We start from the raw sequence: 21,088 nt of genomic DNA on the forward strand, positions 1-21,088 counted from the left end.
ATATGATGCAAAGAACGAACGATTTAATTGTTTCCCTGAGTTATGTGAAGCCATTAATTGTCTGAGTTTAATTCATCAAGCATGATCCGAGGTTAAATATATATATGATTGTTGTCTGAGTTTTTGCAAAAGAAAGTGATATATACCGACCTTAGTTGATGATTATGCCTGAGTTTGTGTGATATGTTGATGATCCGAGTTTAATGAAGGGAATTGTGGACCGAGTTTAATGATTACTTGTGGACCGAATTACTTGATGGACACTAGGTCCGAGCTTATCAAATGAAAACATAGTTCGAGTTTAAAACATGGCATAGGCCCGAGTTTATTGAATGGTTTGTGGTCTGAGTTTATATGAAGGCCCATGTCCGAGTTTAATGATCACACCTAGTCCGAGTTTAGTGTAATGATCACCTTGTCCGAGTTTAGTGTGAGATCAAGGAGGTCCGAGTTTGTTTAAATGCACATATGTCCGAGTTTGTTTAAATGCATATATGTCCGAGTTTGTTTAATGCACATATGTCCGAAGTTCTTAAATGGAACCATAAGTCCGAGTTTCTTCAATGAAACTCTTTGGTCCGACTTTCCACACCCCACACCCCTTAACCGAGTTTAAACCCCCCCTACCCCTGTCCGAGCTTCATGTCACCCCCCCCCTTACATGGTCCGACTTTGTGATGGGCCTCCCTGTCCGACCTTTAGGAGCCCGAAGTTGTTCAAGTGTTATTGATTTTATATGCTGAATTAGTAAATGAGTGTTCTGTTATCACAAATACCTGTAATTAAGCCCCACTGTGTACTTCTGTACATAGTTTCATGCAATTGTTCATGTTCGCTTATAATTGAATGATACGATATATGATTGCATGATTCTGATTTCAACTACATGATCCTGCACGCGTGAGCATCCTATGTGATAATCGCATGTACACAATAAACACACAACAACACAGTTGCTTGATTTTCTCATGACTTGCAAACCCTAATTTGATGCCAACACTTACATCATATTATGTGCAATATAACCTAGGTCGTGTGTAACGGATTTAGACAATTGTTAAACCCTAGAGCATAGCATACCGAGCAAACCAAGGTGAGTTCACACCCTTACTAAGGCATGGGATTCCCAAGGGCTTGGGAATGGGATTGATGGAATAAGATTGAATAGATTCGTACTGACGCCAATACTAGACTACCATACCACTGTCCTCGGTTGTGCAGGACACATACTTATGCTATTCACTGTCCTCGGTTGTGCAGGACACATACTTACAATCTACGTAGACTTATACTTACTACTATCCTCGGTTGTGAAGGATACTTATACTTACTACTATCCTCGGATGTGAAGGATACTTATACTTATTACTATCCTCGGATGTGACGGATACCTATGCTTATTACTATCCTCGGTTGTGAAGGATACTTATGGTTACGAGTAGTCTAGTGGTTATACAACGTGGGAAGCCCCCACCAATAGAATGTACTAACGGCCCAGTAGAGCCACCTGTTACAAATGAACTTACTATTACGCATTTACTTTCTGTGAACTCGCTCAACTAGTTGTTGATCCACTGTTACATGCCTTGCAGGTCGTTAGGTATATGGAGCTTGCACATGGAGGAGCGGGTCGTTGTGGGCTTGGATCGTGATTATCTTATTAAACACTTTTGAGATTTGATACTTGTTTACGATGGGTTTTATTTATACGCTTCCGCTAAACAAAGATAACATTCTTATGATTTGGAACACCTTTCATATGGATTTGGTTTGGTTTAAATGACAATTACTTTTATTATATGTATTGTTCTGTATGATTGGTGGCTTGATCCTGGTCAGTCACGCTCCCAAGCGGTGATACTCCGCAGGTGGATTTTGGAGGTGTGACAGATTGCTATACTGACATAGAGAAGAATGACAAGTTGCTCGATGCCTTACCTACCAAGTGGGATATCTACACTCTCATGATCAAGGGAGAAGATGATTATGAGACAAAAGAGCTTGAAGAAGTCATTGGCAAGCTGAGAGCTTATGAGCTCAGTATGAAGAAGAAAGACACTGGATACGATCAGGTTCAAGATCCAGGGGTTTACAATGGGCTTTCATCTTCTTCATCACACAACGCTTCTAGCGACTCTGCTACTTGTGACAACTCGAAATTCCAAGATTTCTATTTCGCATTTATTGCACGTTCATTGTTGATGTAGTTAATTATTTGCACAATTAGTTGCCATGGAATTATGTACGTTTTGATACAATGAAGTGTATTGTGTGATTGTGCATGGCTATGTGTTAATTGTGATAAACTTGTCAAATGCATAAACTTGGTGGTGAAACTGTGAAATTGATTGAGATAGTGCACTCTTGTAAAATAGAATAATTGAGGGTGTAAAGAGTTATTAGTGAAACCTAAATCATACTTAACCCTAATCCCATTTCACTAATCATTCTCACAAAAACCAAAGCACGTACATTCACTTTCTCTAGCAATCATCATCACCATCATCATTGGCACAAGATAATCATCACTCTTGATTCCTCTTTCTCTAGAATCATTCAAGGTAATTGTTTATCGATTATTGTAATACTTGTAAACCTAATTGATTGCTTGATTATTATCCATTCTTGATTCTTGATTGGGTGTTCATGAAAACCCTAGTTCTTCATTTAACATTTTGCGATTCTGGATTTGATTATGATGATAATGATATTGAGTAGTTGTTTAATCGATTGCCTGGTAATAAGGAATGCATGATTAGTTGGGTAATTAGATTGATGCTAGACTGACACCATGAAATTAGGGTTTTCACGATTGTATGAACATAAAAACGTAACTGTTCTGATTCTTTGGATCCTGTGCAATGAATGGAATTCGCGTATTGTTTGTTGTCAGAGTTTCATGCTTAAAGGTCTGACTTATTGCCTAGGGTTGAAGTTGTCCGAATTTTATTACATAAATAGGTGATCCGAGGTTTAAAGGGAAATGCCCTAGTCCGACTTTTGATATGTTGTTAAGGGTCCGACCTTTATAATTATAAGGGGTCCGAATTTTTTATAATATGCACACTTGTCCGAAGTTCTTTTAGGGGAAACCTTTGGTCCGAGCTTTAAGGCAAAGCCTTATGTCCGAATTTGGTGAATATTATACCCTGTCCGAGCTTTATTGGTATTAGGCTTGTCCGACTTTTAAACCCTAGATGTGGTCCGACTTTTAAAGGCTCCATTGGTCCGAGTTTTTGTATGCATAACATGAAGTCCGAGCTTGTGATCCATCCCTTGTTCTTGTACGACCTTGTTATCCCCCCCCCTCTAGTCCGAGGTTGTGTAGGACAACCTCTCTTGTCCGAGTTTTTTTGTATGAGAGCCCATGGTCCGAACTTGTGGCCCAATCCTCTGTGGTCCGAGTTTAAACCCCCAATCTCTCATGTCCGACTTTTGACACCCACATCCCCTTATCCGAATTTTAAAAGGGATTAACCCCAACACACTTGTCTGAGTTTTTAGAAGGGCAAGGCCCTGTCTATTTTGCGTATGATTAATATGAGGACATGTATTGTATGTTAATTCATGATTTGATCTGTTATGAGATGCATGTAACCCTGTTTAATGTGTTAACCTGGTAGAGTATGTTAACTGCCTGTGTATCCTGTCAAGTATGAAAGTATATGGATTTGACTGACTACTTAAATGCCGCATGATGAATGATTGCCAAACACACTATGTGATGTTAGATTTGTGTGCAAGAGTTGTTACGAACGAAAAACTGATTTATTACACGTGCATACTATAGGACTTGATTGATTAATTGCAAGCACATAGTTAAGCATACCGAGCAAACCAAGGTGAGTTCACACAGCCAAGGCATGGGGTTCCCAGGGTGGGAATGGGATTTGATTATTTACTAGTAATTATCTATAATGGAACGTAGTGATATGATCCTCGGGTGAGGAAGGTGATTGGTTAAGATACTGCTAGACTAGTGATACTAATTGAACTGATCTTCGCATACACGCCAGGGTTGGCCGCGATATTATGACTGATCTTTGCACACATGCCTAGAAAGGCTGCGAACTATACGCTAAACTTCGCACAGGTGCCGGGTGGCCGCGATACAAATATACCTAGTCTAGAATACTTGAGAACTTTACTTAATCTTCGCATACATGCCTAGAGGGCCGCGATACGAACTAATACGATACATGACATAACGAACAAATACACGGCTTACTATACTACTACAATTACTGAATTATAAACTGTGAACTCGCTCAACTAGTTGTTGATCCTCTGTTACATGCCTTGCATGTCGTTAGATACATGGAGCTTGCACAGGGAGGGGCAGGTCGTTGTGGAGCATGGATCATGAATGTTTAATTAAACACTTATGACTTTCATACGTTATTATTTATGTTGGGTTTACTTACATGCTTCCGCTACTTATATAATGTTTGGTTTTGAACATCAATCATGTCTTGTTGAATTACATTATCTACTTTTATTATTAAATGCTGTGTTCGATATGATTGGTGGCTTGATCCTGGTCAGTCACGCTCCCAAGCGGTGATACTCCGCGTGTGGATTTTGGGGGTGTGACAGATTGGTATCAGAGCCATTGGTTATAGAGAACTTGGTTTTAATATGGGAAAACGTTTTTATTAAAACCAGACTATAACCAGAACAGTGCTCTCAACGATCCACAACGACGCTTCGCTCCACGTGCAAGACTCAACATCCTAGGTAATAAGGTTTATGTTTATTGCCTACATGCTAGAATTGCATAGAACTTTGCTCGTAGTATGCTTAGATTACATTGCTCACTACTTGTTATTGCTTGAAAACACCTATGTGCTTACACTCTTCTGTCATCGCACTATTCGCGAACCTTTCTCACTTATGTTGCCTTTGATGTGAAGATCAATGGCCGGACGAATTAACATGACACAAGCCCAGTTGACGGCTTTCGTTAATGAACAAGTTGCTGCGGCACTTGCAGCTTCTCAAGCAGGTAGTATACCCTGTAGTTTAGACTCACACTAGGATCTTTAGATCCTACATTAACTCATTCAGTGGCACCGAGGGGGCAGTGGGACTCCTCCATTGGTTTGAGAAGCTAGAATCTGTGTTCGAAATGTGTGAATGCCATGAGGCTCGCAGGGTCAAGTACGCCACTGGTACTTTGGAGGGAATCGCGTTGACTTGGTGGAACGCGCAAGTACAGATCCTAGGGTTGGCAGCTGCTAACGCCACCCCTTGGAATGATTTCAAGGAATTGATCAAAAGGGAATACTGCACTCGTGAAGACATTCACAAGCTGGAAGATGAACTGTATCACTTGAAAATGGTTGGGTCAGAGATCGAAGCTTATACTAAACGGTCGAATGAGCTTGCCGTGCTATGCCCAACTATGGTGGACCCTCCAGTTAAGCGCATTGAGTTGTATCTCAAGGGGTTAGCGCCAGAGATCCAGAGCCATGTGACATCGGCTAATCTTGATAATATCCAGGCTATTCAGCGCCTTGCTCATCGTATTACAGATCAGGCAGTGGATCAGAACAGGCTGCCGAAACGTATCAATGCTACCACTACTGCTGTCACTACTTCTGCTACTCCCAGTGACAACAAGAGAAAATGGGAGGGGGATTCCAGTAAGGGATCAGTTTCTGTTCAGTCTCAGCAGCGCAAGACAAATGACTACCAGAATCCGAGTCAGCAATCATCTGGCAGTCAGGGGCAGGGTGGATGTCGGGGAATTCACCCACTGTGTAATTAGTGCAACAGACACCACAGCGGGCGGTGTTGTAAGGAGCGTTGTCAGAGATATCTCAAGTTAGGGCATGAAGCTAAAGACTGCAGGAGTTCGCGACCTGCAAACCAGAATCAGCAACACCCACCACCAGCTCCACAGAACCAGCATCACCAGCAGCAGCAGCGGGGCAACAGGGGATGTTTTCAGTGTGGGGCTGAAGGTCATTTCAAGCGTGATTGTCCTCAGTTAAACCAGAACCGCAACAATAACAACAATCAAGGAAATGGCAACAACAACAACAATGGTGGAAACAACAACGGCAATGAAGCAAGCGGTCGTGCATTTGTGTTGGGGCAGGGTGATGCCAGAAATGATCCCAACGTCGTTATGGGTAAGTTTCTTCTCGACGATATTTATGTTACTGGTTTGTTTGATTCGGGTGCGGATACGAGTTATATGTCTTTGAAAATGAGTAAATTGTTAAAACGTACACCAACACCCCTAAACACCAAACATGTCGTAGAACTAGCAAATGGTAAAAGTGTAGAAGCCACGCATGTAGTCAAGGGTTGTAACATCGTTCTAGCGGGTCAGACCTTCTCGATTGATCTTATTCCTATAGTTCTGGGTAGTTTCGACATCGTCATCGGCATGGATTGGTTATCCAAGCAGCAGGCGGAGATCTTATGCAAGGAGAAGATCATTCGCATTCCTCGTGTGGGAAAGGAACCTCTCGAAGTTCAAGGCGACAAGAGTGGTGCTGTGGTTGGCATCATCTCTTTCTTAAAGGCTCAGAAATGTTTACGAAAGGCGCATACGGCTATCTTGGCACTTGTTGCTGATGCATCGACGAAAGAGGAAAGAATAGAGGATATTCCAGTTGTACGCGAATTTCCTCAAGTGTTTCCTGAAGATTTACCTGGTCTACCGCCTCATCGTCAGGTCGAATTCCAAGTCGAGCTAGCTCCAGGAGCAGCACCCATAGCTCGCGCACCGTATCGTTTAGCTCCAACTGAACTAGAGGAACTGTCTAAGCAACTATAAGAGCTCTTGGAAAAGGGCTTTATTCGTCCAAGCTCTTCGCCTTGGGGAGCTCCGGTATTATTTGTGAAAAAGAAGGATGGCACTTTCAGGATGTGCATCGATTACCGCGAACTGAACAAGGTCACAGTGAAGAACCGTTATCCTCTTCCTCGTATTGACGATTTATTCGACCAGTTGCAAGGGTCGAGTTACTATTCCAAGATTGATTTAAGGTCAGGGTATCATCAGCTGAGAGTCCGGGATGAGGACGTCTCCAAGACAGCATTCAGAACTCGCTACGGCCATTACGAGTTTCTAGTCATGCCTTTCGGGCTTACGAACGCGCCTGCAGTATTCATGGATCTTATGAATAGAGTGTGCAAACCCTATCTTGACAAGTTCGTCATTGTCTTCATCGACGACATTCTGATCTACTCCAAGAGTCAGGAGGAGCACGAGCAGCACTTACGTCTTATCTTGGAACTTCTTCGAAAGGAGCAACTGTACGCCAAGTTTTCAAAATGCGACTTCTGGCTTCGTGAAGTCCACTTCTTAGGCCATGTGGTGAGTAGGGATGGGATTCATGTCGATCCATCCAAGGTAGATTCGATCAGGAACTGGCCTGCACCGCATACACCAACGGAAATACGCCAATTCTTGGGTTTGGCGGGGTATTATAGGCGATTTATCAAAGACTTCTCCAAGATCGCGCAGCCGCTTACTATGCTGACACAGAAAGGTGTCACCTACCGTTGGGGAGATTCCCAGGAAACCGCTTTTCGGTACCTTAAGGATAGGCTTTGCAGCGCACCTATTCTCTCATTGCCAGAGGGCACCGATGATTTCGTGGTATATTGTGATGCATCGATACAGGGGCTTGGTTGTGTATTGATGCAGCGGGATAAAGTTATTGCTTACGCTTCTCGTCAACTCAAGGTTCATGAACGGAACTACACGATGCAAGATCTAGAGCTGGGAGCTGTTATTTTCGCGCTTAAGATATGGCGCCACTACCTGTACGGTACCAAGTGCACTATTTACACCGATCACAGGAGTCTCGAGCATATCTTCAAGCAGAAGGAATTGAACATGCGTCAACGACGATGGGTCGAACTGCTTAACGATTACGAATGCGCTATTAAGTATCATCCAGGAAAAGCCAATGTTGTGGCTGACGCTCTCAGTCGAAAGGACACTCTACCTAGACGCGTACGAGCCTTGCAGCTCACTATTCAGTCCAGTCTTCCTGCACAAATACGAACTGCTCAGATGGAAGCATTAAAGCCAGAAAACGTCAAAGCTGAAGCTTTACGCGACTCAAGGCAACGAATGGAACAAAAGGAAGACGGCGCATACTATGTAGCGGGGCGTATTTGGGTCCCACTTTATGGCGGCTTACGAGAGCTTGTAATGGACGAAGCTCACAAGTCTCGCTACTCGGTACATCCAGGGTCAGATAAAATGTACCACGACATCAGAACTACATACTGGTGGCCTAGCATGAAGGCCCACATTGCAACCTACGTCGGCAAATGTTTGACATGTGCAAAAGTCAAAGTGGAGTATCAGAAACCAGCGGGCCTACTTCAGCAGCCCAAGATACCGCAATGGAAATGGGAAGAAATTTCCATGGATTTTGTTACAGGCCTACCCAGATCCCAGCGTGGGAATGATACTATATGGGTGATCGTAGATCGACTCACCAAGTCTGCACACTTCCTGGCTACAAAGGAAACGGATAAGTTCTCCACCCTCGCAGACGTTTATCTTAAAGAAGTTGTTTCGAGGCACGGGGTGCCCACCTCCATCATTTCGGATCGGGATGCACGATTCACATCAGAGCTATGGCAAGCGATGCACAAATCTTTTGGCTCACGATTAGACATGAGCACAGCAAATCATCCTCAGACGGATGGGCAGTCTGAGCGAACGATCCAGACTCTTGAAGACATGCTTCGAGCATGTGTTATTGATTTCGGCAGCGGCTGGGAAAAGCATCTCCCTTTGGTGGAGTTTTCGTATAATAACAGTTATCACACCAGCATACAAGCCGCTCCATTCGAGGCATTGTACGGACATAAATGCCGGTCACCTCTCTGTTGGGCAGAGGTGGGGGATAGTCAGATCACGGGTCCAGAGATTGTAGTGGACGCCACGGAAAAGATTGCACAAATACGACAACGCATGGCGGCAGCACGCGACCGTCAGAAAGCATACGCGGATAAGCGTAGGAAACCGTTGGAATTTCAGGTCGGGGACCGGGTTTTACTAAAAGTCTCACCCTGGAAGGGTGTGGTTCGTTTTGGGAAACGGGGCAAATTTAATCCGCGGTATGTCGGACCGTTTGAGATCATTGAGAAAATAGGCAAAGTGGCCTACAAGCTAAACCTACCAGCTGAACTCGGTGCAGTTCACAATGTATTTCACATGTTGAATCTGAAGAAGTGCCTGTCAGATGAGACCCTCATAGTTCCTTTTAAGGAACTCACTATCGACGAGCGGTTGCAGTTCGTCAAGGAACCTGTTGAAATCACGGACCGGGATGTTAAGGTCCTCAAAAGCAAGAGAATCCCTCTTGTTCGAGTTCGTTGGAACTCCTGACGTCACCCAGAGTACACCTGGGAACGCGAAGACCAAATGAAAGAAAAGTACCCCCAGTTATTCGGAACCAATGCAACCACTACTGAGGCTGAAGCTACTACTACTGAATTTCGGGACGAAATTCCAAATCAACGGGGGGATGATGTGACACCCCAGGAAAACCAGTGAACGATACAGCTTACCTAGCTTCCTCAGTGAGTGCGTACCAAATTTCGGGACGAAATTTCTTTTAAGTAGGGGATAATGTGACAACTCGAAATTCCAAGATTTCTATTTCGCATTTATTGCACGTTCATTGTTGGTGTAGGTAATTATTTGCACAATTAGTTGCCATGGAATTATGTACGTTTTGATACAATGAAGTGTATTGTGTGATTGTGCATGGCTATGTGTTAATTGTGATAAACTTGTCAAATGCATAAACTTGGTGGTGAAACTGTGAAATTGATTGAGATAGTGCACTCTTGTAAAATAGAATAATTGAGGGTGTAAAGAGTTATTAGTGAAACCTAAATCATACTTAACCCTAATCCCATTTCACTAATCATTCTCACAAAAACCAAAGCACGTACATTCACTTTCTCTAGCAATCATCATCACCATCATCATTGGCACAAGATAATCATCACTCTTGATTCCTCTTTCTCTAGAATCATTCAAGGTAATTGTTTATCGATTATTGTAATACTTGTAAACCTAATTGATTGCTTGATTATTATCCATTCTTGATTCTTGATTGTGTGTTCATGAAAACCCTAGTTCTTCATTTAACATTTTGCGATTCTGGATTTGATTATGATGATAATGATATTGAGTAGTTGTTTAATCGATTGCCTGGTAATAAGGAATGCATGATTAGTTGGGTAATTAGATTGATGCTAGACTGACACCATGAAATTAGGGTTTTCACGATTGTATGAACATAAATGTCACACCCTGCTCGTAGCGGAAGCGCGAGGTGTGATCTGTTGGTTCTCATTGCATAACGATATAAGTAAACATACTAAATGAATAAAACATACTCCATTGCCATTACCATAATTGTTCAAAAGATGCGCAACATACATTAAGTTTATAATTTACAAACCATTCAAAGAAACTAAGGTGTTATTATTTCATACATTCAAAACGAAATTTTAAACACTAAGGATTTGTCCACTATATCACCGCAAAGCGGCAATATAATAGATAAACCCTTCAAAAGATGGCACGGAGTCTTGATACTTGTTTCCTGAATTAGAATCCCTGACAAGGTCCACTAATTCCCTGAAATACATGTTTAAGTAGAAAAATCAACAAAGGTTGAGCGAGTTCATGCAGTTTAGTTGTGTATGATACACCCGAAAAATGAAAAATGTATTTGTATTTGAATCAAATATAGTATGAAAAGCGTCAATGAAATCGTGATCATTAATGTTTTGCAAGGACATTAATATGTGTGACGAAATAGGAAGCAAACCAACCCTAGACGATTTTAATTGTATCGACACCATGTCGTAGGGCAACAAACGCACTCCTAGGTAAATGAATGACCATGAGTGGGGCTCGCCAAAACCCATTAGATCTAACCCTTTGTTCCTTGGTCCAAACTGGATTAATGGTGCTTTAGTTATGGCCCTAATTTCTCACATGATCTAAAGTGTTTCATTCCTTGACTTATCATACTTATTGTACATGTATTTTCCCCGATAGTTGTAAAGCTTGAAAAACATTTAAAATGAAAAGGGGACATGAACTCACAATATCGCTTCAGTGAGTAGAAGTAAATATGATTTCACGTACGGTAGTCCTGAACAGTATTGCGACCTACAATCATTGTTATATTTTGTTAGACACTTCGGTCTTTGTAAATAACTTGAGTACAAGTCTTATGTCTTAATTATGTGTAAGACTTGTATGTCTTTATTGTTTAACCGTTATATACATATTTTTCCAAATACATATATGTAAGTAATCGTGTATCTGGTATGTCATATAGTCGGATCTAGTTCCCTTGAATTCGTGTTTAGTAGTAATTAATCGTATACTTGTATTTCATTACAAGTTATGTTATTGGGCCTAAATAGTGTTGGGTTTAAATATTGTTGGGCTTTAAATAGTGTTGGGCTTTTGGGCCCACAAGTTTGGTATTGGGCTTGGCCCATGAGTTATTTGCTATTGAGCTTAGCCCAAGTATTTAGTTTAAGCCCAATATAATTTATAAAAAAAATATAAGCCCATTTTATATAAATATTTACCCAAAAGATAAGTCTTTCATTTTTATAAAAATAATTTTATAAAAATTTTCTAGTTATACTTTTTAGATAATAAAAACATAATACCTTTTATAAGTTTTCAAAATGTTCAAAGTTTGTTAACAGTAACGCAAATTTTGTGTCCGTGTCGAAAGATCGTCTAGATGTCGTATTAAGTCCTCGGGTTGGTAATATGTCCATAAGTTCATCTGTCGTCCGTTTTGTCCATAATTTATGTCCGATTGTTCGTAATGTCCGTAATATGTCTTTAAGGCGTATTTATATGAATTTTGGTAAGACTTGAATTCTAAAGTCTTTTTGAGTTTGTTATCACCATTTTAATCAAGTTCTTATCTTTGATATATATAACTAATACACAAATTACTACATATCACATAACTTGTTAAAATGAACAAGTATATATTTTCTCAAAATATATAATTATCTAATCTTTTCTTTTTATAAAAAACTTTCTTTTATATCTTTGTAAATCTTGGAAAGATTGAACTAAAAATGATAGTTTTTATATCATATAGTTTTTAAGAAAATTTTGCCATATAACCTTTGTTTTAATCACTTTGCCATGTTTAATAAACATATCTTTTTCTTTTCAAATCAACATCACAATTTACTCATAACTTTTATAAACAAGATACATAAACTTTATAACAAGATTTATAACATAATCTTATCAAGATGATCTCAAAATCATGTAGGGTTTTGAACATGATCATAACATATTTTAACTAGTTCAAAAACCAAGTTTACTTCTAGTTTTAACAACTTTTATAAAAATCTCATGTTGTATATTATCTTGTAAAAAGTCTTGTTTTTAATTAAAACCTTAGATACTTTAATTACACCATAAATTTTGATCATCCATTATCTAAAAAATTTTTTAACATATTCATGTATACTTGTTAGATCATATTTTTAGAACTTCATCTAACAAGTTATACATGTCTTAATCATCTCAACAAGATCAAATATGCAAATAACAATCTTAATCACCACATAAACAAACACATACATCATGATTTGTAATTTTTGCTTCTTTGTATCTTCATATTATTATTTATGATTACTTTGTTATTACTAGTTATAATAATAATCATAACATAAATAAGTATGAAAAATAAAGTTAGAAGCTTACTTCTAGCTCTAGGCTAGGGATGATCTAGAGGATGTTAAGAAACAAAGAAGATGAAGATCTTGTTGTTAGAAGACTCTTGGATGGATGAAAAGACTTGATTTAGCTTGCAAATGCTTTAGATCTTCTTAGGTTCCATGAAAATCCATGTTGATCATAAGAAACATGAAGAAGATGAAGTGGGTTTTCTATGGTGTTCTTGATGAAATGATGAAGATGAAGAGAGAGTTTGTTAAGTGTGTGAAAGTAAAGGTGAAAAGGAGTTGTAATTGTGTTAGTGATTTATGAGAAGTGTTATAACAAGGACACCACATTACTAACTCTTTACACTTATGTTAATTTCATGCCACCACACCTTCCACTTATTATTTAGATAAGTATCATTAACTAAAAATAAAATAATAAAAAAAAAACAAAGAGAGAGGGGGTTCCTACTAGTTCACGGTTCACATGAGGGGGGGGGGGTCTTTTATTGTAAAAATGGGTTAGTAAAATTAATGGTTCATAATTGTGATGAAATGTTTAAATGTTTAGATGTTTTAGGGATTTAATGTTTCAAGAGGTTTCATAACATTGAATGACTATAAATAGGCCTTAAAAGACCCAAAAATAATATTCACTAGTTCACTACATATGTCAATTTGTAGTTCGGATAGTCTTTTGTCGCTCGTTCCGCAAGAAGATAGTCGAAAGGTTTGCTTATGAAAGTTGTAGAGAAACATTTGGTTATATTTTTATATGATGTTCCTTATGTATTTTCATATGGAATTTGAGTTTAAACAACCCATTTTGCACTTTGTAGTAAAAATACAAATGCTGAATTTTGCGGAAAAACATTGAAATGGTCATTTTTGGTGCTTTTTGGCAGTTTTCGGCAGTTTTTGTGCTATCGGACATTGGTAATATATTAGACCAAACCCTTGTATTTCCAAGTAGGGTTTATTGTATAATTGATGTTGGACTTTCGTCTGAGTCCTAAAACTGTCGTTACACTAGTTTCTGCGGATCCTGAGTTTTTGTCAGCACACTAGTTTACTAGGCACTATTCTAGTTGTTTCGATGCACTGTTTACATTGTTTCAAATGTAACCACTAAAAATGAATCATGTGCATCATAAATGAATATTCCATAAGTATTCTAATCACGTATTTGTATAATGTAATTCATTGCTTTAAATGTAAATAATTTACCAAAAAGTGGCAATTGTCACATTCTCCCCCTGTTATTGAGAATTTCGTCCCGAAATTCGAGCTTTCTTATTCTTTGTAGGAGTCTTTGGAAACAGGTGAGGATACTTTTCTTTCATTTGATCTTCACGTTCCCAAGTATACTCAGGTCCGTGAGAGAGTTCCAACGAACTTTTACTAACTTGATACGACTTCTTCGTGTTTTCTGAACCTTCCAGTCCGTGACCTCAACAGGTTCTTCGGTGAATTGAAGTTTGTTGTCAATGTGAATTTCATCCGCAGGGATGATAACGGTATCTTGTGTTGGACTCTTTCTAAGATTCGACACATGAAACGTGTGGTGCACACTGCTAAGTTCCTCCGGTAACTTCAACTTGTATGCAACAGTGCCAATCTTTTCTAAGATTTCAAATGGTCCAATGTAACGTGGGTTTAGCTTTCCACGCCTACCGAACCTCGCTACGCCTTTCCAAGGCGAGACTTTCAACAAGACTTTGTCTCCGACCTCGAAAGATAATTGTTTTCGCTTTTTGTTTGCGTAGCTCTTTTGTCGATCGCGAGCCGCCTTGATACGGTCTCGGATCTGGAAAATTTTGTCCGTAGTCTCTTGGACTAGTTCCGGACCAATTAACTGACTATCGCCTGTTTCCGCCCAACATAGCGGAGAGCGACACTTTCGACCATAAAGAGCTTCAAACGGTGCAGCTTGTATACTAGTATGGTAGCTGTTATTGTAGGAAAACTCAACTAAAGGTAGATGAGTATCCCAATTGCCGCCTAAATCCATAACACACGCACGAAGCATATCTTCGAGTGTTTGGATTGTCCGTTCGCTCTGGCCGTCAGTTTGAGGATGAAAGGCCGTACTTAGATTTAATTGTGATCCAAAGGCCTGTTGAAATGAATTCCAAATTCTAGAAACAAAACGACCATCTCGGTCCGAAATGATTGAAATAGGTACCCCATGACGAGCCACTATTTCTCTGACATAGATTTCCGCTAGTTTCTCGGTACTATCCTTCTCCCGAATTGGCAAGAAGTGTGCGGACTTTGTTAATCTATCGATGATTACCCATATCATGTCATGACCTTTTGAGGTCCTGGGTAACTTCGTAATGAAGTCCATCGATATTTGTTCCCATTTCCAAACAGGAATCTCAGGTTGTTGTAACAAGCCCGAGGGTTTCTGATATTCAGCCTTGATCTTCGCGCAGGTTAAGCATTTTCCAACATAAGTCGCGATATCACCTTTGAGTTTAGGCCACCAATAGTACTCTTTCAAATCTTGGTACATTTTATCCGATCCAGGATGAATCGAGTATTTAGACCTATGTGCTTCCTCAAAAATAACATCTCGAAGGCCTCCAAAGAGTGGAACCCAAATTCTACCCATAAGGTATAAAGTTCCATCTTCTTTTGGCACTAATTGCTTTTCCATGCCTCGAAGTGTTTCAGCTTGAATATGCTCTTCCTTGAGCGCTTCTTGTTGTGCATTATGAATCCGAGTGATAAGATCTGTGTGAATTGTCATTTCAAATGCTCGGACTCTTAGTGTTTTAACTCGCTCCTTGCGGCTCAAGGCGTCAGCTACAACATTCGCCTTGCCCGGATGATACTTAATTTCACAATCATAATCGTTTAACAATTCAACCCAACGTCGTTGACGCATATTTAATTCTTTTTGGTTGAATATGTGTTGTAGACTTTTATGATCCGTGAAAATAGTACATTGAGTACCATATAGATAATGTCGCCATATTTTCAAAGCAAATACCACTGCGCCTAATTCAAGGTCGTGAGTGGTATAGTTCTTTTCGTGAACTTTTAGTTGGCGAGACGCGTACGCGATAACTTTTTCACGTTGCATGAGTACGCAACCCAAACCTTGATGCGAAGCATCACAGTATACAACAAAATCATCGGTACCATCGGGTAATGATAAGATTGGTGCAATGCACAACTTGTCTTTAAGAAGTTGAAATGCTGCTTCTTGTTTCTCTCCCCAATCGAATTTCTTGTCTTTCTGTGTAAGATAAGTTAGCGGTTGAGCAATCTTTGAAAAATTCTCAATAAATCTCCGATAATATCCTACTAAGCCCAAAAATTGTCTCACTTCGGTAGGAGTCTTGGGCGCTTCCCAATTCTTAATTGCTTCTATCTTCGACGGATCTACTTGAATGCCTTTCTCGTTCACTACATGCCCCAGAAATTGTACTTCGCGAATCCAAAATTCGCATTTGGAAAATTTCGCGTATAGTTTCTCCGTCTTTAGCAACTCCAAAATTGTTCTCAAATGTTGTTCATGTTCCTCAGTCGATCGAGAATATATCAAGATATCGTCAATAAACACTATAACGAATTTGTCAAGATACGGCTTGCACATGCGATTCATTAGATCCATGAAGACCGCTGGTGCATTCGTTAAGCCGAATGGCATAACGAGAAACTCGTAATGACCGTAACGAGTCCGAAAAGCCGTTTTCGGTATGCTTTCCTCTTGAATCCGTAATTGATGATACCCCGATCGTAAGTCTATCTTTGAGTATAAGCTCGACCCTTGTAGTTGATCGAATAGATCATCAATCCTCGGTAATGGATACCGATTCTTGATGGTAAGTTTATTCAACTCGCGATAATCGATGCACATCCTGAAAGTTCCGTCCTTCTTCTTTACAAACAAGACTGGAGCTCCCCAAGGCGAGTAGCTCGGTCTAATGAATCCTTTATCCAACAACTCTTGAAGTTGTGTGGATAACTCTTGCATTTCAGAAGGTGCTAAACGATATGGAGATTTAGCTACGGGTCCGGCTCCTGGTACCAAATCGATATGAAATTCGACTTGTCGATAAGGGGGTAGTCCTGGTAAGTCTTCAGGGAAGACTTCCGGAAATTCTTTCACTATAGGAATATCTGTCAACTTTGGCCCATCAGTCTTCTTGTCAACAACATGTGCTAGAAAAGCAATACACCCTTTCCGTAAGCACTTCTGGGCTTTCATGCTATTAATGATCCGTAATGGGGTGTCTCGCTTCTCTCCATGTATCACAAGTGTCTCTTCGTTCAATAGTGGTATGCGAATGATCTTTTCATGGCAAACAACTTCGGCTCGATTATTGGATAGCCAATCCATGCCAACCACTACATCGAAACTACCCAACTCAACAGGTAAGAGATTGATAGTGAATTTTTGTTCTCCAAGTTGTAAGGAACACTCCTTAACAACTTCCCCCGACTCTACTAGTTTACCGTTAGCCAATTCTATAGAATATGGGACATCTAACTTACTAGATTTTAGTCCCAGAGTATTTTTAAATTCTACAGAGATAAAGCTAAAATCGGCACCAGTATCAAATAATATGGATGCAAAATGATTGTTAAGGAGGAACGTACCAGTGACCACATTAGGGTCTTGGCGCGCATCCTTAGCTCCAATCACAAATGATCGACCACGGGGTTGGTTTTCTTTAGGGCAATCCCTTTTGAAGTGATCTTTGCTTCCGCATCCAAAACATCCTTGCTCACGCCCATTTCCATTCCTATTGTTATTTCTATTCTCCGTTCCTGATCTATTTCCTGATCCCCAGCATGACTCGGTACGGTGGCCAAGCTTTCCACACTTGTCACATTTCCTACAATTACCCACGTGATGATACGTGCATCGCTCACACTTCGGCATAGTACCTGAGTACTTTTTCGGGCCAGTATCATTGGTGGCTATAAACGCCTTTGCATCCCTTGCCTGAGTATTCTCTTGTTTTATGTTATAATGGTTGGGGTTGTTGTGATTGCGGTTGTTGTTATTATTGTTGTGGTTATTGCGGTTGTAGTTGTTGTTGTTGGTATTGTTGTTGGTATTGTTGTTGGGGTTGGTGTTATTGTTGTAGTTGTTGTTCCTACGAGTTCCCTTCTTGAAATTTGAGTAACTCCTTTTTCCACCCGTGGAAGACTCGACATGTGAATCTTTCTTCTCATCTCCTTTCACATTATATTTCTTCATCCTGATCGCGTCTTCATTAAGGCTCACAGCTAAAGTTACCGCCTGCGTGATAGTCGTGGGTTCTGCTGCAGTAACATGGCTTCGGATCTCAGGAGCAAGTCCCCAAATATAGCGTTCAATACGCTTGTATTCTGGTGTAACCAAATAAGGAATCACACGAGACAGGTCGTGAAACCTTTGTGTATACCCAGTAATATCAGATCCGACCATAGTAAGGTTCCAAAATTCATTCTCCAACTTCTGGAGTTCAGCACGGGAACAATATTTTTCTCTCATCCTTTCTTTCAATTCTTCCCACGTCAATCCGTATGCTACACTATCACCCAAAGTTTGCACTTGTAAATTCCACCATGTAAGGGCCTCATTGATGAACAAGCCAGTGACGTAGGTGACTTGCTGATCAAGAGAGCATCTACTCATTCTTATGGTGGAATCCGTTTTCTCCGTCCAACGCACATAAGCCACAGCACCGCCTGTGCCATCATAATTGAGTGGCTTGCAGTCTAGAAACTGCTTGAATGTGCATCCATTGGTATTGGTTCCGCCATAGGTACCGCCGTGTCCTGGGCCTCCTGATCCGCCAGTGCCACCACTGTGTTCGGCACGTGAGGCCTCATAAAGGGCTATAGCTTGGGAAACCCTTTCTCCGATTAATGCATTCAATTCCGCCTCATTTGTAGGCATTGGTGGAGGTGGGGGTGGATTAGATGTTCGTGTACGTGGAGGTTGTCTTCTTGGCGCCATTATTCTTCCAAAAGAATATACGATTAAGTTTAGGCGTTGGTTTGTTAATAAATATTTTTACTAAGTATATAAAACACATTTATAACATTAATAAAAATATAATCCAGTAATATATCATGTGAATAGACCAAACAATACAAGCAACAAAACATGTATCATATAACATTCAAATGCACATATAGGATAACACCAAGTTTTCTTATTTATATAACTGACAACCGATTACATGATTGTTTTTGAAAAGGAAATCAAAATAGACTCGGGCTACATCCCCCGGTCTTACTAGACTAGTACATATACAAAGTGGCAAAATTTTTCCTTCATTCCATGCGGTCTTTAGTCTTTCAGTTGTCTTGAAACTTGGTGTGAGTCTATGTACACAAAACGCTGATATAGCTACCTATCACAAAAGAAGTACCTGCAAACACAAAGTCTATGGTGGAGGAAAAACTGGTGGTGGAACCGGAAACAATGCCCTGTAAACATGAGAAACCCTATCCTCCATATCATGAACCAAACGGTGAAGGAAAATCATCTGCTGCTCGAGTGTCAAAACACGAGCAGGTAAGTCAACTGGTGGTATCTGAGGTGGTAGTGGGGGTAATGGTGGTAACTCTGGTGGTGGTGGTGGTGGAGCATGAGGTGGTGAATGAGCTGGTGGTGATGGAGTCAAAAATACCAAAGCCTCAAGGTGAAGAAACTCCTCCTCGAGTTCATGAACTCGACGGACAATGAAGTCTATCTGATGCTCGAGAGTCAGCACACGAGCACATAACTCGGTAGTAACAGATGGGTAATGCGATGGGTGGTATGGATCTGTCACAGGCATGACGTGAGGTGGAGAGTGTGGCGCAATAAGAGGCTCACTGGGTGGTATGTGGGCATGTCCAGAGGGTCCTGCCTCGTCAGTATGGTCGGTCTGTGGTAGGATAGAGGCAATATGGTTAGGTGTAGGGACAACTGGCTCATCTGGTAGGACATCATCCAACTCAAGGTCTGCGTTGCGCTGTAGGCCAAGGGCCTGCAGTGCAGATGAGGTAACAGATGCATAAGAAGAAGCATATGAGTCTGTATCTGCATCCGAAGAAATATCGATCACCGAGACCACCGGTGATGCAATATCTAAGATAACCACATCATAAACATCTCCGTCTCCCAAGTCATCATCTATATGCTCTACGGGAATCACCGGGACAATGTCGTCATCATCCTCGTCAAGGTCGACGAAAGGCACCATAGCAAGAGGAAGTACATCCAAAGGTATAATCTCGACTATATGTTCACCCTCCGGGTGACCTATAATCATTATGTCATTGAGTGGTGGAGGTACAGCTAATACATCATCGTCAACAATATCCCCTAGATATGCAAACGGCTGAAAATCATCCATATCGCTATCAGATCCCGTCTCACTATCCGATGTAATGACCTGAACCTCGGGTATGTAATCATCATCTGAAGAAGGTGTCATAGGATCCACGTCATCATAAATGTTACTTCCTTCGGATGAAGACATGATATCCTGTAACATAATTGGTTTGACGTATGTATTAATAAAATAATTTTTCAAATATATATATACACAAAATGTTGAAATCACATAATTTCATTTTAAGTTATTCTATTTGTTTTATGCGGATTAACTTAATGTTTCATGTCTACCATTTAGAGACTAATGCACTTAATGTCCTTGCTTGATTTGTATGATATGAATTTGTTTATGCAATGAAAACTCTTGTTTTTGTATAAATTGTTTTCGTGAGAGGTTCCCTAGTGATTGTAGACTAGACTCGAGAAAGAATCCTGGTTCACTACAATCGAAGCTCTGATACCAATCTGTCACACCCTGCTCGTAGCGGAAGCGCGAGGTGTGATCTGTTGGTTCTCATTGCATAACGATATAAGTAAACATACTAAATGAATAAAACATACTCCATTGCCATTACCATAATTGTTCAAAAGATGCGCAACATACATTAAGTTTATAATTTACAAACCATTCAAAGAAACTAAGGTGTTATTATTTCATACATTCAAAACGAAATTTTAAACACTAAGGATTTGTCCACTATATCACCGCAAAGCGGCAATATAATAGATAAACCCTTCAAAAGATGGCACGGAGTCTTGATACTTGTTTCCTGAATTAGAATCCCTGACAAGGTCCACTAATTCCCTGAAATACATGTTTAAGTAGAAAAATCAACAAAGGTTGAGCGAGTTCATGCAGTTTAGTTGTGTATGATACACCCGAAAAATGAAAAATGTATTTGTATTTGAATCAAATATAGTATGAAAAGCGTCAATGAAATCGTGATCATTAATGTTTTGCAAGGACATTAATATGTGTGACGAAATAGGAAGCAAACCAACCCTAGACGATTTTAATTGTATCGACACCATGTC

At 40.2% G+C, this 21,088-nt stretch overlaps 1 protein-coding gene across 1 annotated transcript; it reads right to left on the reverse strand.

Moving 5' to 3' along the window:
- Positions 1-19,115: 19,115 nt before the first annotated feature.
- On the reverse strand, positions 19,116-20,198 carry LOC110901954 (myb-related transcription factor, partner of profilin-like). The gene has a single exon (XM_022148703.1). The coding sequence runs from the start codon at positions 20,196-20,198 to the stop codon at positions 19,116-19,118; it is 1,083 nt and encodes a 360-aa protein (XP_022004395.1).
- Between the last annotated feature and the right edge of the window lie 890 nt (positions 20,199-21,088).

Source organism: Helianthus annuus, chromosome 12 (assembly GCF_002127325.2).
Source record: "Helianthus annuus cultivar XRQ/B chromosome 12, HanXRQr2.0-SUNRISE, whole genome shotgun sequence".
NCBI classification, from domain to species: domain Eukaryota; kingdom Viridiplantae; phylum Streptophyta; class Magnoliopsida; order Asterales; family Asteraceae; genus Helianthus; species Helianthus annuus.

Bases quoted from the DNA above. Each gene is read 5' to 3' on its own strand.
- LOC110901954 (XM_022148703.1), bottom strand. From the start codon at position 20,198: ATGTCTTCATCCGAAGGAAGTAACATTTATGATGACGTGGATCCTATG.